Consider the following 23,398-nt stretch of genomic DNA (forward strand, 5'->3'; position numbering starts at 1 on the left):
TGATCCACCTGCTTCTGCCTCCTGAGTGCTGGGACTAAAGGCGTGTGCCACCATCACCTGGTGAGGCCATGTCTTCTTGCTTAGCATCCTAAGCCTGCACCATGTGTGTGGGTGTGTGTTTTGAGATAGTGTGCTCTAGAACTGGGCATGCCTTTCATCCCTGCACTTGGGACGCTGAGGCAGGCAAATCTCTGTGAGTCTGAGTCACCCCGGGGCTACATGAGACTCTGTCTCTAACAAACAAGACAAAACCAAAAACAGCCACTATTGGTCAACTTCTTTTGTTGTCGTTACTGGTTTTTTTTTTTTCACTTTAAGTCTGCATGCACACAGGCCTGGGAGTCACAGTTTGCACACGAAGGTCAGAGAACAGCCTTGTTCTAGACCTTCAGCTTCTACTCTGCTAGAGACAGTCTCTTGTTGCTTGCAGTGGCAGAGGCCAGGCTAGCTGGCCCACACGTTTCCGGGGATTCTCCTGTCTCCCCGGACTATCTCCATCTACGAATGCTGGAATCACACGCATGTGCTACGGCATCTGACTTTTATGTGGCTTCCAGAAATTCAACCTTAGGTCCACATGCTTGTGTGACAAGTATGTCCCCACCTACCCACTACCACCTACCCAGTGTTCTGTGACAGTGCCTGGCTGTGTAGACCAGACAGGTCTCCAGCTTGAGATCTTCCTTGCCTCTGCCTCCAGAGTCTGCAATGACAACATGCTCTCCCACACCTGCTAATGTATTTCCATTTTACAGGTGAAAAAAAAAATGGAGGCCCAGAGAGGGGCAGGACTTGCATTTTAGGTTCCACGGAAGCCTCAGGACCTGGGCTCGGCTTCTTGATCTTTCTGAATAGGGTTTTTAACTCTGGGCTAGCTTCCTCAGAACATTTGAGGAAGGAAAAATCTTTAAGAGTCTGTGGGGACCGACGGGAGGTCAGGAGTGGGTCAGCTGGTAGCTAGTATTCAGTGCAGAAACCTCGGGGCCCTGCGGGCTGAGGATGGGTGGGAGGCGGTTTCAAAGATAGCCCTCTAGACCTTGCGGTTCAAAGTCCACACAGATCTGGCTTCCAGGAAGCTGGTGACGGTAAGACCGAGGGTGGAGACACTGTCCACCTCTCCACACTTCAGGCTTTTCCGACCTTTCCCGTCTGTGGGTTAATTTGTGACTCACGGGAGGAAGAAGAGACAAATATTCCCCTGAGGCTGGGAGGAGGCCACGCCTGTTTTTCCCTGGTTAAGAAGGTTTCACGGGGGCCCTCAGAGAATTCCCATAGGATCCGGGGAAACAGGCTGGATCGCGGAGACTCTCCAGCGGCTGTCCCTGGTGGAGAGACCCCGGGCCTCCCGGCAGCTGCTGTGACCTGACGGTGTGCTTGCAAGAGGCATTTGGCCAATTTGGGACCAGCTGGAAGAGAAGGTAAGGGGGGGGGGGTGACAGGAGGGAGAGAGGAGTGGAGGGCTTCATGATTTTGACTTCCTAGAAGGATCCACTTAGATATCTTGGAATGTGTGTGTGTGTGTGTGTGTGTGTGTGTGTGTGTGTGTGTGTATGTATGTGTGTATGTATATACGTATATATGTATATATATATATATATATATATATATATATATATATATTTTTTTTTTTTTTTTTTCTGAGACAAGATCTCATGTTGCCCAGGCTGTCCTCAGACTTGATCTGTGGCTGAGGATGGTCTTGAACACCTGAATGTCCTGCCTCCACCTCCAGAGTGCTGGGATTGCAGGCATGAGCCATCATACACAGTTTATGCAGTGCTCAGGATAGAACGCAGGACTTGGTGCATGCCAGGACGCACTCTACCAGCTGAGGGAGCCACACCCTCAGCCCTCCAGATAGAAGTTGTCGTCAGGGCTCGGGAAAACACGTCGGAGCCCCAGATACGTGGTACCAGCTAGGTCAGCCCAGCAGAAAATGTTCAATAAAGCAGGTAAGTGACCAGTCACATTCTGCAGTGAGGGACACCATGACCTTCAGGGATCCCCAGTTTGGGGCCCAGTCCTCCAAAAGTTGATGCGTCTGGTGAGCAAGCCCTCACAATCTATATTCCTGCTTCCTTGGACAACAAGGGTCACTTTAGGCCAAAAGGGAACTTACGCATGTGCACAGAAGTATGTGCAGGTTGTAATTAGGCAACTCTGGGGCTTCTCGTAAACGGAGCACATTCCAGAAGAGTATTATCTGAGTCCGTTTCCCAGCATAAGAATATGCCAGTCCAATTCTTATTTCTAACACAGAGGCACTGCCCCCACATTTTCGCATTATTTCTTTCTTTAAAAGAATTTTATGATTCCCAGATATTGTCTTTAAATTATTTTATTAATAATTTGTTTATGTGTAGCCAGGTGGTGGTGGTGCCCACCGTTAATCCCAGCACTAGGGAGGCAGAGGCAGGCGAATCTCTGTGAGTTTGAGGCCAGCCTCGTCTACAGAGTGAGTTCCAGGACAGGCACTAAAACTACACAGAGAAACCCTGTCTCAGAAAAAAAAAGTTTGCTTGTGTAGTAGCTCAAGGGTGTGCCTTTCTTTCTAAATTGCATTTATTTATTTATTATTAATTAATTAATTTATTTATTGCATGTGCACATGGGTGTGTGTACCACAGCCTGCATACAGAAGCCAGAGGACGACATACAGAACTCAGTTGTGTCCTTCTGCTGTGTGTGTGTGTGTGCGTGTGTATGTGTGTGTGTGTGTATGTGTGTGTGTGTATGTGCGTGTGCGTGTGCATGTGCGTGTGCGTGTGCGTGTGCGTGTGTGTGTGTGTGTGTGTGTGTGTGTGTGTGTGTGCCAGGAATCGAACTCGGGTCATCAGGCTTGCAGGATGAGCGTTTTATCCATCAAGCCAGTGCTCTCAGACCCTAAGTGGCTTCTTAGCCTCCTTTAGACTTCAGTTTCCTAATTCTTTCACTCACCAAATACCACGTGAACGCCAAGAACTGTTCTAGATACCAGGAACACACTGGAGCCCACACGGGGTGGAGCCCGAGTTCTGGGAATTGGGATAATTATAATTTCTATGTCCAGGACGGTCAGGACAGTCCTTTCTGAAAGGTCACACAGACACAGTGAACATCAGTGCCCTCTCTCTCTGTCTCTCTCTCTCTCCCTCTCTCTCTCCTTGAGACAGGAGCTCCTGTAGCCCACTTGGCCTCAAGCTCAAGTGCCGGGCTGCAGGAATGTGTCACCGTGTCCAGTTTGTGTGGAGCTGGTAAACACTCTTCCAGCTGAGTCACGTCCTCAGCCCTATTTTCTGGTTTTCAGAGACAGGGTCTCGTGGCATAGCCTAAGCTAGCCTGGAACTTGGTATGTAGACCAGACTGGCCTCACACTCATGGCAATCCTCCTGCCTCAGTCTCCTAAGTGTTGAGATTTCGGGAATGTATCCCATGCTCAGGTTTTCCTGTTTTGTTGCATTTTTGCATATGAAATAGCATGTTTCATTATGACATTTTATATATATATCCATCCCTACCAACCTCTCTTTTCTCATCAGCTTGTATGTTGTTGTTGTTGTTGTTGTTATTATTATTATTATTATTATTATTTTTGGGTTTTTTTCAAGACATGGTTTCTCTGTGTAGTCCTGGCTGTTCTGGAATTCACTCTATAGACCAGGCTGGTCTTGACCTCACAGAGATCTACCTGCCTCTGCCTCCCAAGTGCTATGATTAAAGGCATGCACCAACATGTCCAGCTATATTATTATTATTACTATTACTATTACTATTGAGACAGAGTTTCTCTACGTAGCTCTTGCTGTCCTAGAACTCACTATGTAGACCAAGCTGGTCTCACATTCATAGAGATCCACCTGCCTCTGCTTCCAGGGCACTGAGGTTAAAGGTGTGAGCCAATATACCCAGTTTATAATTAAAAGTTTCAACTTGGGGTTGAGGAGATGGCTCAGTTGTTAAGAGCATGTAGTGTTCTTTCAGAGAACTTGAGTTCTGTTCCCAGTACCCATCAATCATGTCAGGTGACTCAGAACCACCTGCTTCTCCAGTTCTAGGGAATCTGACCCCCCCCTTCCTGATCCCCACAGGCAACTGCATACATATGGCATGCACTTAAACAGACACATGCTGGTATTCATGAATAAAAGGTCATGCGTGGTAGATCGAGCTTTTTTTTTTTTTTTTTTTTTCCTGAGACAGGGTTTCTCCATGTAGTTTTGGAGCCCATCCTAGATTTTGCTCTGTAGACCAGGCTGGCCTTGAACTCACAGAGATCTGCCTGGCTCTGCCTCCCCAAGTGCTGGGATTAAAGTCTCCTGTGTCACCACCATCTAGCTAGACCAGGCTTTTAACTCCAGCACTTGGGAGGCAGAGGTAGGCAGATCTCTGTGAGCCTGAGGCCAGTCAGTCTACATAGTAAATCCCAGGCCAGCAGTGATAGACAGAAAGGCCATGTCTCAAAAGAAACACAACCAAGTAGTAATTTGGGGGCAAGATGACTCAGTAGGTAAACGCACTTGCCGCCAAGCCTGACAATTGGTATTTGATCCCGAGATCTCACTTGGTGGAAGGAGAATACTGACTCCCACAAAGTGTCCTGTGACCTCCACTGTGAACTTTACCATGCAAGCATACTTGTGCAAGCATGTGTGCATGCAAGAGCACACCACACACACACACAAATACATATGTAGAAACAGTGGCAATACTATTTGGTATATAGTGTATAGAATTCAAATATAACTGATTAATTGTAAAAGACAACAATGAGGCTGGGCAGTGATGGGGCACGTCTTTAATCCTATCACTCAGGAGACAGAGGGAGGCAGATCTCTGTGAGTTTGAGGTCAGCCTGGTCTACAGAGTGAGATCCAGAACAGCCAGGGCTATACAGAGAAACCTTGTCACAAAACAAACAAAACGACAACAATGGCACTGGGTACAGAACTGCCCATTTGTAACCTCAGCACCAGAGGGTAGATAGGAAGGGCTCTTGTGCTTCCTGGCTCTTCTTAATCCATTTGGCAAACTGGAGGTTCAATGAGACACTCTGTCTCAAGAAAACGGAAGGGCTGAGAAGTTGGCTCAGTGATAGAGCACTGAGTTAAGTGGGAATGGGAGAGAGATAGACAGACAGACAGAGACAGAGTTCTGTGTGTAGTGTTCTTTCAGAGGACTTGAGTTCTGTTCCCAGTACCCATCAATCATGTCAGGTGACTCAGAACCACCTGCTTCTCCAGTTCTAGGGAATCTGACCCCCCCTTTCTGATCCCCACAGGCAACTGCATACATTCCCTAGAACTGGAGAAGCAGGTGGTTCTGAGTCATGCAGAGAGAGAGAGAGAGAGAGAGAGAGAGAGAGAGAGAGAGGGAGACAGACAGACAGACAGACAGACAGACAGAGACAGAGATAGAGAGAGTGAATGCTGGAATCATTCCGGTCTCTGTTTACAGACGAAATACCACAGGCTGAATGTCTTGAGTATGGAAACTGTCCTGGATTGTTATCAGTAATAGTTGTACAGGGTGGGGTCAGAGAAGGGAGGAGAGGTTGTGTATATACTTGAAAACAGCAGCTAATACATACATACATACAGACAGACAGACACACACACATAGACATACACACACAGGCACACACACATAGACATACACACACAGGCACACACATACACAGATACACACATACACACAGACACACAGATACATACACAGATACACATACAGACACACACAGACACACACACACAGACACACACACACAGACACACACAGACACACACAGACACACACACAGACACACACATACAGACACACACAGACACACACATACAGACACACACAGACACATACATACAGACACACAGACACACACACACAGACACACACACATACAGACACACACACACATACAGACACACACATACAGACACACACATACAGACACACACATACAGACACACACAGACAGACACACAGACACACACACAGACAGACACACACACATACAGACACACACAGACACACAGACACACACAGACAGACACACACATACAGACATACACAGACACACACAGACAGACACACAGACACACACAGACAGACACACACATACAGACACACACAGACAGACACACACATACAGACACACACACAGACAGACACACAGACACACACAGACAGACACACACATACAGACACACACAGACAGACACACACATACAGACACACACACACAGAGACGCACATAGACACACAAACATACAGACACACACAGACACACATACAGACAGACACACACAGATACACACACACAGGCACACACCCCATGCTTGCTGTGAACCAGCACTGTGGCGGCCATTTTCTCCATAGCATATCTGTTGAATACATCGAATCTTCCCAGCACTCTTTAAGGTGGGCTACTTGATTATTCCCTTTTACAGACTGAAGCACAGAGAGGTTTAGGATACTTGATTAAGGACACAGAGCTGTTGAAGCTTTGATTTTTTCATTCTTTTTTTTTTTTTTTGAGACAGGGTCTGACCTTATAGCACAGCACAGGTTGGCCTTAAAGTCATGGCATTCCCCTGCCTCCACCTCTGAGTGCTGGGGTGACAGGCGAGTTTTTATAACCAGGTACAGTTTGCTCTTAAGGATGGAAAAATACCCAGAAAAGTGGCTTGGCCTCATAGCTGGCTACCTGGCAGAGCTGAGAGTGTCCCAACTTCCGCCATGTCCTTCCTGTTTTGACACTGTTGGCTGTGGCTCTGGGCAGTGCCCGACAACCCATAATAGTCAGATGAGAGCGGTAGGTTCCAGCCACTCTGACATGGGGCTGAGTGTCCCCTCCCACCTAGGTCCTGTTCTCCCCAGCGCACGCTGTGACATGAATGTGTTTCTTTTTCTCTTTTTAATCCTGGTGTGATCTGACACCGGACGGCCTGGGAACTGAACCTGGGTCCTCTGGAACGTTAGTCAATGCTCTTGACCGCTGAGCCATCTCTCTTTCCCCATGTATGTGTTTCTTATGCATTATCTGGGTCCCAGAGGAGGACATGGACGGAGCCAGTGGAGACTGTCGTCCAAAGTCACAGAGTTGGCTCAGGGCCGCAAAGTGTATGAGGCCATCTAGCTTCCCAGAGTCTCCTATCTAGGGGTGGTAGTATTTCGGGACTTGGGCCTAGGAACATTTTGTAATTCAGTTCTGTCTTCTACTTAGCTGACTGATTTTAAAGTAAATTTCTCATCCTCTCTGTGCCTTCGGTCAACTGTAGAATCAGTTTAACAAGACTGTGTCAAAATTGGAGGGTTGATGGGATGCTTAGGAGATACAATGTTGAAAGGTGTTTGGGGCCACGCCTGGAACACATACAAAATGCTTAATGAATGGTGTCTCCTGATATGCTAAAACTATTATTTTTGTTGGATCAGGTCATTTTGTTACTGTTTTTAAATTTTAAAATGATTGTGTGTGTGTGTGTGTGTGTGTGTGTGTGTGTGTGTGTGTGTGCATGCACCTGAGAGCATGTACCACAGATTTCCAGGAGAGGGCGTCAGATCCTCTGGAGCTAGAGTACAGACACCTGGGAGCTGTCCAGCGCCCCCTGCAGGAGCAGTAGTTAAGAGAACTTGCTGCTAGGTGTGGTTCCTAGAACCCTCAGGGTGGCTCACAACTGTCTGTAACTCCAGTTTCAGGGGATCCAGCGTCTTCTTTTGACCTCCATGGACACCAAGCATGCATGTGGTGCACATACACACATTCAGAAGAACACTGATACACATCAAATAAATAAATCTTAAAGAAAAAACCCAAACAGCCGGGCGTTGGTGGCGCACGCCTTTAATCCCAGCACTCGGGAGGCAGAGCCAGGCGGATCTCTGTGAGTTCGAGGCCAGCCTGGGCTACCAAGTGAGCTCCAGGAAAGGCGCAAAACTACACAGAGAAACCCTGTCTCGAAAAACCAAAAAAAAAAAAAAAAAAAAAAAGAAAAAACCCAAACAAACAACAACAAAACACAATAAAAAAAAATGGGGTTTAGGGTAGGAGCTGGATAGATGGCCCAGTTGTGAGCTGCCGTGGGGTTGCTGGCACAGAACCTGGGTCCTCTACAAGAGCAACAAGTGCTCTTGACTATGGATCCGTCTCTCCAGCACCTCCCCCTTTGACACAGTGTCTCGTGTAGTGTATAGCCTGTGGTGGCTTTGAACCCCTGATCTTTCTGCCTCCACCTCCCAAGCTCTGCAGTTACAGGAGGGCAGGACTAACTGTGCTCCATTGAGACAGCATTTTGCTATGTAAACCCTGACTGACCTAGTAATCACTATGTAGCCAAGCTGGCTTGGAACTCACGGCAATCCTCCTGCCTCACATCTTGAATGCTAGACTCTAGGTGCCTGCCATCATGGCTGGCTTGCTTTCACTTATCCATTTCCTTTCTCTTCTACTCCATTCCAGCCACATTGACCTTGCTATTCCTTGAACACACCCATCATGCTTTATCTCATTCTAGAGCCTCCTCCTCCTCTCCCTCAATTCTTTTAGTTCCTGCTCAGAGGCTACTACGTTCCTTTACCGTCTGTGTGTAATTGCACCACAGCCTCCTTCTCTGGGATTGTTTTCTTTCTACAGCAATTTTTTTTTGAGGTAGGGTCTTATGAAGCCCAGGCTGGCCTCTAACTATACAGCCAAGGCTGGCCTTGATACTTCTTCCTCATTCAATTAGTGCGCCTCGGAAAATACTGCAAAGCTCTTGTTTGTATCCTCAGTCCTTGGTTTTTCCCACTGGAAAATCAGCTGTAAGGAAACAGATTTTGGACTGTGCCTTAGTCCTTGGATTGAGACCCAGAACAACAATAAAAATGCTCAAGAGCTGGACGTAGTGTTCACCCTTAAAATCCAAGCACCTGGGAAGTAGAAGCAGAAGGATCAGGAGTTCACAGTCATCCTTGGCTACCCAGTATGTGTGAAACTAGCCTGAGCTACATGAAAACCTTTTCCAAAGAACAAAAAGTACCTGGGAGCTGTGTTTGTGAATGAATAAACCATAGGGAATTCAATGTTCCGTTCTTCCTGCGTTCCCAATGTTAATACTACTGAAACAATTGCTCCAAGTGGATTTTATTTTTATTTGTAAGAATTTACTCCTGAATTTATTCACTGAGCATGCTATCATGCCTTATTCTTGCTTTGCTGTGGGATGTCTTTCTGTGTGCTGTGAATATGTGTAGCTCCCATTGGATAATAAATAAAGCTGCATTGGCCTATGGCAGGGCAGGATAAAGTTAGGCAGTACATTCAAACTGAAGATGAGCTGGAGAAGGGTGGAGTCAGGAGAGACTCCACCAAAGGAGCAACAAGATGCCAGCAGACCGGTAATGTCACGGCCACATGGCAACATATAGATTAATAGGAATGGGTTAATTTAAGATGAAAGAGCTAGCTAGCAAGAAGCTAAAGCCATAGGCCATACAGTTTGTAACTAATATTAAGCCTCTGAGTGATTATTTTATAAGCAGCTTCAAGAGATTTGTCCAGACCTCAGGGCTGGGCAGGAGAGAGAAACTTCCAGTTACATTGCTGGAATTTTAATTTTTGGAACTCCAAGAGCTTGGGTGTTCTAATGCATCAGCATTCAGGATCTATATGTCTTAATCTGCCATGGGGTTCTAAAACTGCACCTTAGCCTTCCAGGATAAGCATGAGCTAGGATTCTAGTGTTTTAAGGGGTTGTTTAGGGTTCCAGCAATCCAGTATTCTGACAGGCTGGAGTTCTAAGACAGTGACATCCAAGAATTCCAAGATACAAGGACGGAATGCAGCTCAGTTTTAGAGCACCTGCCTAGAATGCCCCAGTGAGGGGCTGGGGGTGTGGCTCAGTGGTAGAGCCCTTGCCTAGAATCCCCCAGTGAGGGCTGGAGTGTGGCTCAGTGGTAGAGCCCCTGTCTAGAATCCCCCAGTGAGGGGCTGGGGTGTGGCTCAGTGGTAGAGCCCCTGTCTAGTGTGGGGTGTGACTCAGTGGTAGAGCCCCTGCCTAGAATCCCCCAGTGAGGGGCTGGGGGTGTGGCTCAGTGGTAGAGCACATGCCTGATACCTATGAGGCCCTGGCTTCAATCCCAGTACTTTGTGGCATGTAAAGGGTTATGTACTAGAATTTCAAGATGTACACAAGTCTTAGCATTTCTGGAATTCAGTTTGCTGTTCTCATATTCTGTAATTCCACGTGCTAATGAGATAATTCTTTCTTTCTTAATTGTTTCTTTTCCTGTGATAAAATATTCAACAGCCGGATATGGTGGCATAATTTTTTTTTTTTAAATCCCAGCACTCGGGAGGCAGAGGCAGGTGGATCTCTGTGAGTTTGAGGCCAGCCTGGTCTACAGAGCAAGGACAACCAGGGCTGTTACACAGAGAAACCCTGTCTTGAAAAACAAAACAAAACAAAACAAAAAAAAGAAACTAATGATGAATGTATGCCACTGTCCAGAATGCTTTTCCCACTTATTTTTTTTAAATCTCATTTAAAAATCTTAATTTTTATTTTATGTATTTGTGTAAGTGTGTGTATGCCGCTTGGCATACATCTGGAGGTCAGAGCATAACTTTCTGGAGTCAGGTACCTCCCACAATTAACATGGATGTTCTCACATCAGTTAGCACAACAAAGATAGACCCCCATCTCCCAGATGCTTCCAGAATCTGTCAAGTTACCAGTTGACAATAACCATCACAGAATACTGGTACCCTGGAGTGTAGGCACGCTAACACCACAGCATTGCCCTCTCTAGTATGGACTAGTCCTATCCCGGAGCCGCTGGGCCAGCGCTGTCCCGGAGCCTCTGGGTCAGCCCTGCCCCGGAGCCTCTGGTTCAGCCCTGCCCCGGGTCATCTCTGTCCCGGAGCCTCTGAGTCATCCCTGGCCCAGAACAGCAAGGCTCTCGAAGTTTTCCCACTGATTTGTCCTTCTTTCTGTCCCCTGCAGGTGCCTGCGGCCAGGATGATGAATCATACCACCAGCTCCGGGGATAATTACGAGTATGATTACGAACTTTACCATGATCTTCCGGATGTCCCCGTAGACTGCCCAGATGGGAGCTGCGTCTCTAGTGATTTCTACCTCATAACCCTGCTTCTGCTGTATGCAGCCATCTTCCTGGTGGGTGTGCCAGGCAACACCATGGTGGCTTGGGTAACCTGGAAAGAGTCCCGCCACAGGCTCGGGACCTCTTGGTTCCTGCACCTGGCCATAGCTGACTTGCTTTGCTGTGTGTCTCTGCCCTTCCTGGCTGTGCCCATTGCCCAAAAGGGTCACTGGCCGTATGGGGCAGCAGGCTGCTGGCTGCTGCCCTCCCTTACGGTCCTGTCTATGTATGCAAGTGTGCTGCTCCTGACGGCCCTCAGCGCTGACCTCTTCCTACTGGCTTTGAGGCCCTCCTGGAAGGCGGCTGATCGCCGGAAGCTCGGGGTGCGGGCGGCCCAGGTCTCTTCCTGGATGTTGGCCCTGCTGCTGACGGTACCCTCAGCTGTTTACCTTAGGCTGCTTCAGGAGCACTTCCCTTCTCGGCTTGTGTGTGGCATAGACTACGGGCGATCGGTGGCTGCAGAGGCCACCATCACCACGGTTCGATTTCTCTTTGGCTTCCTGGCGCCATTGGTGTTTATGGCCAGTGGCCACAGCATCCTCCAACGGCAATTGACCCGACGTCACTGGCCACTGGGCACAGCTGTCGTGGTGGGGTTTTTCATCTGCTGGACCCCTTACCACATCCTGAGGGTCATAATCGCAGTGGCTGAGCCTTCCTCCTCATTCCTAGCCCGGGTCTTGGAGGCTGAGCCTCTGGTTACGGGCCTGGCCCTCGCTCACAGCGCTGTCAATCCTATAATGTTTTTGTACTTTGGAAGGAAACAACTGTGCCGGTCACTCCAGGCTGCCTGCCGCTGGGCCCTGAGGGATCCACAGGATGAGGAAAGTGTGGTGAGCAAGGTGTCCACCAGCCACGAGGTGACGTCTGAGATGGCCGTGTAGGCAAGAGGGCTTTGAATGTCCTAGGCCATTTCACAATCGTGCGGCTTCAGGCATAGCTGGATCCAGGAGCTCAGGGACTGCTTTTGTTCTTCATTCAACAAACACTCATTGTGCACTCGCTTGTGCAAAGCCCTGATATAACAGGCGCTGGGTGTGGCCGTGGCTGGAACCAATTCCTGCCCCCAGGAAGAATGAGCACTTTGCCGAGGAAGACAGATAGGAAGCCGTTGAAGGAATATGGAATATGTCAAGGGTGAGATGTTCCATAGAACTAAAGAACGTGCTAGGGAGAAGGCTCAAGTGCCTGATGTACAAACAAGGACCCCTACACAAAGGCTGGGTATGGCAGCATGCCTATAACCCCGGCACTGAAGGAATCGGTGGGTCCCGGGGCTCCTCTAGCCAGCCTGTCTAGTCCAATCAACAAGCTCCAGGGAGAGACCCTGTCTCAAGAAACAGAGTGGAGCAGGCCTGGTGGTGATCCCTTTAATGACAGCGTTTGGGAGGCAGAGGCAGGAGGATCTCTGTGAGTTTTAGGCTCTCCTGATCTACTTAGTGAGTTCCAGGTGGGGAGCACTAGATGAAGATATCCAACCTTGACCTTAGGCCTACAGACCACACACACACACACACACACACACACACACACACACACACACACACACGGTGGGGCAGCCTAGGTCAGTCAGGCTACCACCTTGAGAAAAAAGTAATGACTGAGCTCAAATCTGAATAGTGGAGAGAGGATCCACACTTAAATCTGTGGAACTATGCCAAACAGACAGTGCAAGTGCCCCTGAGGGTGCCTCCTCCAAGAAGCCCTCCATGACTTGCATCCCTCCCAGGGACAAGGCTCCTCCTTTCTTAAAATCTCTTTAACACAAATGCCCAGATGAACTATACATTCTCCAAAGGTGAGAGACAGACTTACTCCATCTTTTAAATTTTTGTAGTATGTGTAATTATTTATTGTCTGTGTCAGGAAGGGGCAGGGGTGGGGTGTGTGTGTCATGTTGGTCCTGAGGATCAAACACAGGTCGTCAGGCTTGGCTGCAGGCACCTTTACCTACTGACCCATCTTACCAGCCCCAACCTGTACTTGAAAGATTTCCTGTGCCCTACCTGGCCGGAAGTAGGGACAAATCTCTCTCACCCTCAGTCCTGCAGCCCCTTATAAAAAAAATCACTCAGAGGCTTAATATTAATTACAAACTGTGTGGCCTATGGCAGGCTTCTTGCTAGCTAGCTCTTTCATCTTAAATTAACCCATTCCTATTAATCTATGTATCGCCACATGGCCGTGGTGTTACTGGTCTTATGTGGCAGGCTGGCCTCTCCTTCCACTCTTCTATTGATCTACACTTTTTCAAGATGGGGTTTCTCCGTGTAGCCCTGGCTGTCCTGGAACTAGCTCTGTAGACTGCGCTGGCCTGGAATCACAATGTGGTGCTATATTGTGTACCTAATATACTTGCCTGAGGATCAGAGAAGCAGAACAGCCAGCCACTAGTTCTCACCTCTACAAAATCTTCAGCCTAAAGAGAGTGAGTTCCTGTTCCCTCACGCCTTATCTACCTTTCTCTGCCCTGCCACATCACTTCCTGGGATTAAAGGCATGTGTGCTTCCCAAGCAAAGGCATGAGATCTCAAGTGCTGGGATTAAAGGTGTGTGTCACCACTGCCTGGCTCTGTTTCTCTCCTAGACTGGATCAATCTCATGTAGCCCAGTGTGGTCTGCCTCCCGAGTGATAGGATTAAAGGTGTGTGCCACCACTGCCTGACCTCCATGTCTAATCTAGTGTCTGGCTCAGCCTTATCTCTTCTCCCGTCCCTTGGCTTAGAAAGTACTGTATTTTTCTCTGTCTAAACTCTAGTTTTTCCAACTAGTCTGTGGGCTCCTTAATATTGCTGATGCCTTTTTTTCTGTTAGTTAGTTTTTGAGGATCTTTAAACAATTTTATTTAAAAAATATCATATAGGTATATATTATACATTGAGCAGATCCCCAACTCTTACCCAAATTTTGCAGGATTTTAACGCCTATGGTATACGGTGTCCACCAACTCTCCTCTACAAATTCCTACGGCTTGGTTTGGCTTTGGTTATCTTTATTTAGTAATTTTTTTTTGAGATAGGGTCTCATATAGCCCAGGCTGGCTTTGAACTTGATATGTAGCCTTCAACATCCCCTGAGTGCTGGGATTACAGGCCTGCATCACCACACCTGATTTATGTGGTGCTGAGGATGAAACCCAGGGCTTTATGCATGCTAGGCAAGTCCTCTACCAACTGAGCCGCACCTCAGTTCCTCACCAGGGATTCCAAGCCGATGACCCAGTACTCCGTCATGTTTCCAGCAGGCTTCCCTCACTGGGGGATTCTAGGAGGACATCCTTGTGCTGAGCTCAACCCCCAAACCTCCTTGAACAATGTATGCACCTGTCTAAAAAGTTCAAAGAACGTCTGGTTAGTTTACTGGGACCAGGGAGCCTTTTCAGAAGGACTTTTTCATTTCTTAAATAAAATAATTAAAAAATAAGACACATTTTGAAAGTTTCCATTTAAATTCTTTGGCCTTAAAAAAATGAAGGAGAAATTTCATTTTTTCCCAAATTTCACAGTTTCTAAAAGTATTTCTGTGCAATTATACATAAAATCTCTTGATGTTAAAGATTTATTGTTGTTAAATCTTGATGTTAAATCTTTATTTAACATCAAGATTTATGTTAAAGTTAAATAAACTGGTTGTTGTTTATTGTAAATGTTGTTTATTGTAAACTTTCTCTTGCTCAGACTGTTATGTAATCATGTCTCCAAACTGAAACAAGAGGTAATCCTTAAGAGTGAGGGAGTAAACAACTCACAAGTCTCAGGATGTTCCTGAAACTGACCACACACACCAGGTCCCTTCTTCCCCATGTGACACCAACGCCAGGTGAGGTCCTCCTGTTTGTGTGGCAAATATTTTACCCACAGAACCATCTTGTAGCCCCTATTTGTGTGGTTTTAAAAATCTGTTTGTTTTCTGAGAGTGTTGCTTTCTCTCTATAGCCCAGGCTGGCCTGCAGACTCCCAGCAGACCTCCTTCTCCAACTTCTCAAGTAAGTACAGGGGTCACATGCCCACACTGCCACATCTGGCTTGTGCTAATTTCTTAAAATAAAAATAGTGATTTCTGGCTGGGCAGTGGTGGCGCACGCCTTTAATCCCAGAACTCGGGAGGCAGAGCCAGGTGGACTTCTGTGAGTTTGAGGCCAGCTCCAGGACAGGCACCAAAACTACACAGAGAAACCCTGTCTCAAAAAACAAAAACAAAACCAAACAAACAAAAATAGTGATTTCCTTAAGTTTTCAGTGAATCACATCTGTTGTTAGTTGTTTTTTGCTCTTTTGGGAGGGCCTGCCACCCAGCTCCCAAATAAATCACACATGGAGGCTTAATCTTAATTATAAATGCCTGGCCTTAGCTTGGCTTGTTTATTGCCAGTTTTTCTTAACTTAAAATGATCCCGTCTACCTTTGGCCTGTGGGCTTTTTCCTTTTCTTACTTCTGTAATCTTACTTTTACTCTTTCTTTGTGGCTGGCTGTGTGGCTGTGTGGCTGTGTGGCTGTGTGGCTGTGTGGCTGTGTGGCTGTCCCCTAGCACCCTCCTCTCTGTTCTCTTGCTCTTTCTTCTTTCTAGTCATTCTCTCTGCCTGCCAGCCCCACCTATCCTTTCTCCTGCCTCGCTATTAGCCTCTTGGCTCTTTATTAGACCATCAGGTGTTTTAGACAGGCACAGTAACACAGCTTCACAGAGTTAAACAAATGCAACATAAACAAAAGTCACACACCTTAAAATAATATTCCACAACAGGGGTCACATGCCCACACCACCACATCTGGCTTATACTAATGTCTTAACATAAAAGTAGTGATTTCCAGTGAGTCACATCTCAGTGATTTTCCAAGAACTGCTTGTCATAAAATGGTTCTGGTGGTCAGCGGTGGCTTCCTACTTGACTACAGATTTGCCATTTATTTCTTTCATTTTTTCTTTTAAAAAATGTAGTTTGCTGGGTGGTGGTGGTGCACACCTTTAATCCCAGCACTGAGGAGGCAGAGGCAGGCAGATCTCTGGGAGTTTAAGGGAAGCTTTTTTATAGAGTGAGTTCCAGGACAGCCAGGGTTACACAGAGAAATCCTATCTCAAAAAATAAAATAAAAATGAAAAAAAAAATGTAGTTCTTCTTTGAAAGACTTAAAAAAAAACTTAGTTTATTCTGTCTTCTTTTGATAATTATGTCTATTTGGTTCCTAGATGAGTTGTTTTCTGATTTTTTTTTAACGTGTGTGTGTGTGTGTGTGTGTGTGTGTGTGTGTGTGTGTGTGCAGTGCCCTTGGAGGCCAGAAGAGGGCATTAATCCCCTGGAGCTGGAATTACCGGTGGTTGTGAACTGCTGATGTGGATTCTGGGAACCGAACTTGGGTTCTCTGCAATAGCGGTCATCTGTGGGTCTCCCCTGTTTTCCAAATGTCTGATACTAATGTCCAGATTCTCACTCAACACTCATCCCTATCTGGTCTGGTAGTTTGAAAGATGTGTCCCCCAAAGGCCCACTTACCTGAACACCTGATCCCCAGTTGGCAATGCTGTTTGGGTAATCCGTGGAACTTTTCGGAGGCGGAGCCTTGCTGGAGGAAGTGCATCACTGGCAGCCGCTTGGAGGGCCTGTGGCCTTGCCCTGCTTCTAGTTAGCTCTATTTGCCATTGAAGATGTGACCTCAGCTTCCTGCTCTGGCTGCCTGCTGCCATGCCTCCCCCACCATCGTGGACACTGTTTGAAACGGATGCCAAAGTAAACTCCCTCTTCCGTAAGTTGCTTTTGGTCACGGTGTTTTATCACAGCAATGGAAAGTCACAAATACAGTGCTTCATGGAAATACAAAACCCAAGATGCTCTAAAGTCCATTTTTTTTTCTGAGGCAAGGTTTTATGTAGGCCAGGCTGGCCTAAAACTTGGTATGTAGCTGAGGACAACACTGAGTTTCTAATGTCGTCCACCTCCCCTATAATCTGTTGAGATTATAGGAGTGGGCCACTATGTCCAGTGTCTTTTTTTTTTTCCCTTTGGTGGGTTTCTCTGAGTAGCCTCGGCTGTCCTGGAACTCACTCTGTAGACCAGGTCTGCCTCTGCCTCCCAAGCGCTGGGACAAAAGGTGTGTGCCACCACTGCCCCACTTATCCAGCTTCTTAGTTACTGTTCTATTGCTGTGAAGAGACACCATGACTAAGGAAACTCTTATAAAAGAAAGCATTTAATTGTGGGCTTGCTCATAGTTTTAAAGGGCTAGTCCATAATAAAGTCAGAAAGCAGGCAGGCATGGTGCTGGTGCAGTAGCTGAGAGCTTTACATCCTGATCCACAGGCAGCTGGGGGGGAGGGGGGAGGGAGGGAGGGAGGGAGAGGGGGAGAGAGAGAGAGAGAGAGAGAGAGAGAGAGAGAGAGAGAGAGAGAGAGACTAGGCTTGCTGTGGGCTTTTGAAAGCTCAAATCCCACCCCCAGTCACATACCTCCTCCAACAAAGCCACACCTTCGAATCCTTCCCAGTTTCATACAAATATATGAGTTTATAGGGATCATTTTTAATCAAACCGTCACATTTAGTTTGTGCATTGCTAGGGATGGGACCCAGAGTCTTGTGCAGTAGTAGGCAAATGCTCTACTGAGCAGCATCCTAAGTCCCCCAAAACTTTTTGAATGTCGACTAGAAGAACAAATAGGAAATCCCACACTAGACCTCTTATGACAGGTTGTAGTCAAAATGTGTGTGTGTGTGTGTGTGTGTGTGTGTGTGTGTGTGTGTGTGTGTGTACTCATACTTACTATCAGAGTACTCAAGAAGCAGATGCAGAAGGATCAGAAATTCAAGGCCATCCTCAGCTACATAGTGAGTTTGAGCCAGCCTGTGCTATAGGAGACTCTGTCTCAAAAACCAAAACCTGAGATTAGGGAGATGGCACCCCAGTCACTGACTATTCTTAGCACTGACTATTCTTCCTGAGGACCTGTGTTCAATTCCCAGCACCCCCATGGTGGCTCACAAGCGTCTGTAACTCCAGTATCAGGAGATACAATGCCCTCCTCTGGCATCCTTGGGCACTTGCACGCACATGGTGCACATATAAATATGCAGGCAAACACTCATACACCTAAAATAAATCTTCCAAAACAAAACAAGCCCCAAACCTAATCCAAAAGCAAACCAACCAACCAACAACAAAACTCACAGTCCCCTCAAACTATGGTTTAAGAGTTACCTTCAAGCTTGTAGTGGTTTGAATGAGAATTGCAGAGTTAAAAACCCAAGAGGTCAGAGCAGTAGCTGAGAGCTGAGCTTACCCTTCACTGCTGCTGCTGTCCTTCCTCTCAGCAAGAGAGCTACTTCCTGTGCATCTGTCTTTTTGTAGACTTTCTGTTCTGTCTTCTCATTGGTTGTAAACCCAACCACATGGCCTCCATGTCACTGCCCATCTATACAGACCTCCAGGTCGTCTATGGTTGGTATTGAGATTAAAGGCGCGTGTCTCCATGCTGGTGGTATCCTTGAACACACAGAGATCTGCCTGTCATGTGATCGGGATTAAGGGCGTGTGCTACCACTGCCAGACTTCTGCCATAGCTTGCTATCTGCTCTGACCCCCAGGCAACATACAAATAAAATCACATTTCAGTACAAATAAAATATCACCATAGAGAATGGCCTGCATAGGCTGGTATGTTTGAATGCTTGGTCCACAGGTGGCGAAACTACTTGGGAAGAATTAGGTGTGGCTTTGTTGGAGGAGGTGTGTTACTGGGGGTGGTATTTGAGGTTTCAAAAGCCCACACCATTCCCAGGTAGCTCCCCCGAGATCTCTCTCTGCCTCCATCTTTCAGATCAGGTGTGAGCTCTCAGCTACTGCTCCAGTCCATGCCTGCCCACCTGTTGCCACGCCCCCTGCCACGGTAGTCATGGACTCATCTTCTGAAAGTGTAAGCCAGTCCTTGATTAAATGCTTTCTTTTAGAAGTTGCCTTGGTCCTATCATCTCATCACAGCGAAAGAAAACTAACTAAGACAAGGGTCTGTGAGTAGGGACATATGAAGTGGTGTTCTGTATTTAGGCCTGGGTCATATCTCTAAGGTATCTCATTTTATAAATCTATGTTAATATTCCAAAATCTGAAAGAAATCTGAAATACTTCTGGTCCCAGGCATTTTGGATCGGGGACACCCAACACATAGGCACCAAACAGAATGATTTCCCCATCTTTTTCATTGCAGTGGTCACAATTCCAGTCCCTCGGGCCCGAATCTCCACCATGTCCTCTCCTATTTCACTGGCCCAACTGACATCACTCTTCACTGTTCTGGGGTCACTACCCTGGTCTTCTTTTTTCTCATCTTGGTTTCTGGGATAGCCGTTTTTGGTTGTCAACTTGACTTCATCTGGAATGAACTATAATCTAGAAATGGAGGGCACAGTTGTGAGATTTTTTTTTGATTGGTTTGAAGTGGGTGGATCTGCTTCTGGTCTACCTTCAAGGCAGGAAGACACATGCTTTTTTATCTAGATCTATCTATCTATCTATCTATCTATCTATCTATCTATCTATCTATCTATCTATTGTGGTGGTATTCTAATTGTACTGAAATGTGATTTTAATTGTATGTTAATAAATAAAGTTGCCCGGGGGTCAGAGCTATTAGAGCTTCCATAGACAAAGTGTGGTGGTGGTGGCGTATACCTTTAGTCCCATAGATCTCTGTGTGTTCAGGGATACAGCCAGCATTGGAGACATATGCCTTTAAGACCTGGGGGGGGTGTACATACAGACAGTGACGAGGCAGTCACGTGTTTGGGTTTATAACCGATGAGAAGGCAGAACAAAAGACTATGAAAAGATGAACAGACAGGAAATAGCTCTCTTTCGGGAAGCTAGGACCACCGCAGGAGGAAGGGTGAGATTTTAGCTCTGAGCTCTGACCTCTTGGCTTTCTCTTTTACATTGGTTCTGTGTTTCTTATTTAATAAGACGGTTGGATACATCTACAATCTATCTATCTATCTATCTATTATCTATCTATCTATCTATCTATCTATCTATCTATCTATCTATCTATCTATCTATCTATTTTCTAGACAGGGTTTTTCTGTATGGCCCTGTCTGTCCTGGAATTTGCTCTATAGACCAGTCTGGCCTTAAACTCAGAGACCAGCCTGCCTTTCCCTCCTGAGTGCTGGGATTAAAGGTGTGCTCCACCACTGCCCAGCCTTGATCTGGATCTTGAAGAGGGAGGACTCACACCTTTAATCCAGATTCTGAGGCAGGAAGACACACACATTTAATCTGGGCCACACCTTCTCCTGGAAGTCTATATAAGGACATGGAAGAAGGAAGCTTTGCTCTTTGTCTCCTTGCTCTCTCCTTGCTAGCAAGTCCATTCCTTCACTGGCATTGGAGCCTACTTCTTCAGGATTCCAGCATCTACTGGAGACCAGCTGAGACATCCAGTCTTGTGGACTGAGCAACTTCTGGATTCTTGAACTTTGTGTTCACAGCCAGCCATTGTTGGATTAGCTGGGCCATAGCCTGTAAGTCATTCTAATAAACCCCTTTTCTATATAAAATAGAAAGAGAGATTCATTCTATAAGTTCTGCTGCTCTGAGAACCCTAATACAGTGTCTTACCGTCTGTTTCTCACACGGGCACTAGATCCTATCTAAAGTCCTTCCTCTGCTCAAATTCTTCCATGGCTTCATTCCCCCTCAGTTCACAAGGCAAAGTCCTTGCCATGGTGTTTGGGATCTCCCCTCCCCTTTCTCTGTCTCATTGCCAAGTTGTTTCCTCTCCTCTGTCTGAAGCCTTGCTCTTCAGTGTTCCTTGTTTGCCTGCCTCATTTACAAGAGACCTTGGAATTGATCCTCAGCTCCAAATAAACCTGCATGGGTTGATACAAGCCTGTAAGACCAGAACTTAGAAAGTGGAGGGCAGGAGGGTCAGATCATCTTCAGCTACATGAAACCCTGTTTCAAAAAAAAAGTGCACAAGCTTTTTTTTTCACTGCTTGCTGTATATACAGCCACTCACTAAATGGTAGATCTTTAATTTTGATTATACACTTCCAAATTGTCCTCCTTTATCCTTAGGATAGCACTACCCTTGGAAGGGTACAGCCTTAGAATCTGGGGTTGCGTCAGTGCATGGAGCAGACTTTGGGGAAGAAAATAGATGAGGTCTCTGCTCCTAGGTAGCTCACCTCTTACTAGAGGACGTAGGGATGGTCACAAAACCAAGAGTAAATAGGACATGTGAAGCACACCCACTATCCCAGCACTCAGGAGACTAAAGTGGGAAGATCATGAGTTGGAACCTGACCGAAATAGGAAGCTGTTGTCTGAAACACACAAGTGAATAAATAAAATATTAAGCAATATTGTCTGCCATTTGGGAAACACAAAAAGGAACAGAAGGCGTGGAGAGATGCTGCTTGTAGAAGCAAGGTCAGAGACAATAGCTTCAGTAAAATAATACTTGAGTGGAAAACAAGAAAATGAGATTCATGGAGAAGCTGAAAGGACCAAGCAGACAACACTCAGGCTTCTCTCAGAGATCAGGCCTCAATTTCAGTTTCCTGAGACTTGAGCAAGCAGTTTCTGGGAGGGCCATGAACAAAAGACATAGTCCTTGCAGTAGCTCCCTTTTTGCACGTACTCTGACTGTTCAGGGTTCAGACAGTTGTTTACCGTCTGGGACCCTTCACCAACTTAGAGCTACGTGCATGAGTCAAGGACAGAGCCCGGGCCACTGGGCCAGCCCCCACAGTCAGTACATGCGAGGCCAGCCAGCCCCCATGGCGGCTCAAGGACAGAGCCTGGGACTTGTCCAGGCCTGCCCAAAAAGGATAACTGTAACCCCCAACCAGTAAATTCAAAGGTTACATACCCTCACCCAATCCTATGATGCAAAAGCTTGTACCACCTGCTTGCGGGTTTTCCCTTTAAAAACCCCTCACCCTGAGAGCTCAGGGCCGTCCTCCTTCACCCGCTGTGCTGGGCACAGACCAAGCCGGGGCTTGCTTGTAATCAATAACCCCTGTGTGTTCTGCATTGGATATCGGCTCTGTGGTGGTCTTGCTCGGGGGTCTCGTGACCAGGCACAACAAAGCCTGATGGGGAAGCATTGCCAGAAGAGGAAGCAGAAAATGCAAAAGCTGAGCTACATACAGCCCAGCCTGGTTTATATTTATGTGTTTTTTCCAGACAGAGTATGTAATCCTGGCTGTCCTGGAATTTATTCTGTAGACCAGGCTGGCCTCTGCCTCCTGAGTGCTGAGACTAAAGGCACGTACCACCACTGCCTGGCTAGGTTTATATTTATTTATTTATTTATTATGTATACAGAAGAGGGTGCCAGAGGTATTTATGTATGTATGTATGTATGTATACAGAAGAGGGTGCCAGAGGTATTTATTTATTTATTTATTTATTTATTTATTTATTATGTATACAGAAGAGGGTGCTGTATACAGAAGAGGGTGCCAGAGGTATTTATTTATTTATCTATTTATTTATTTATTTATCATGTATACAGAAGAGGGTGCCAGATCCCATTACAGGTGGTTGTGAGCCACCATATGGTTGCTGGGAATTGAACTCAAGACCTGTGGTACAGCAGTCGGCGCTCTTAACCTCTGAGCCATCTCTCCAGCCCCTGACTAACTAGGTTTATATATTCATATGTATACTTTTCAGTGTTGGTTTTTTTTTTTTTTGCAACAAGTTTGAAAAAACAGGTATTCTTAAGCTATGAATGGGGAAACTGAGGCTCAGTTCCCAGCGATTGGTACATCTAGGAGTACTGAGTAGTATTCTCTGGAGTCTTTTCTCACCCCATTTGTGGCTCTGTAGCAGGCTTTGAGGGACGCAAGGCTGACCAGCACAGAACTGGCCCCTGACTTCAGGGTGCTGGGGTCAGATCTGACGGTGTATTAGTGAGTTATATTAATAGAGTGATCACATGAATGCTTTATTAACTTAATTAATTTTTCTTTCTCTCTTTCTTTCTTTCTTTCTTTCTTTCTTTCTTTCTCTCTCTCTCTCTCTCTCTCTCTCTCTCTCTCTCTCTCTCTCTCTCTCTCTCTTTCTTTCTTTCTTTCTTTTTTTGTTGTTGTTGTTTTGTTTTGAGACAGGGTTTCTCTGTGTAGCTTTGCGCCTTTCCTGGGACTCACTTGGTAGCCCAGGCTGGACTCGAACTCACAGAGATCCACCTGGCTCTGCCTCCCGAGTGCTGGGATTAAAGGCGTGCGCCACCACCGCCCGGCCTCTTAATTAATTTTTGATCACATGAATGTTTACGAGCTTAATTTTT

General features: G+C 46.5%; 1 protein-coding gene across 1 annotated transcript; it reads left to right on the forward strand.

Moving 5' to 3' along the window:
* Window positions 1-906: 906 nt before the first annotated feature.
* On the forward strand, window positions 907-13,206 carry C5ar2 (complement component 5a receptor 2). The gene is made up of 2 exons (XM_028854957.2): window positions 907-1,418; window positions 10,959-13,206. Exon 2 carries the CDS (start codon window positions 10,974-10,976, stop codon window positions 12,000-12,002), a length of 1,029 nt encoding a protein of 342 aa, XP_028710790.1. The 5' UTR covers window positions 907-1,418; window positions 10,959-10,973; the 3' UTR covers window positions 12,003-13,206.
* Window positions 13,207-23,398: the final 10,192 nt, after the last annotated feature.

The sequence above is a fragment of the Peromyscus leucopus genome, chromosome 1, assembly GCF_004664715.2.
Source record: "Peromyscus leucopus breed LL Stock chromosome 1, UCI_PerLeu_2.1, whole genome shotgun sequence".
In the NCBI taxonomy this organism is placed as follows: Eukaryota; Metazoa; Chordata; class Mammalia; order Rodentia; family Cricetidae; genus Peromyscus; species Peromyscus leucopus.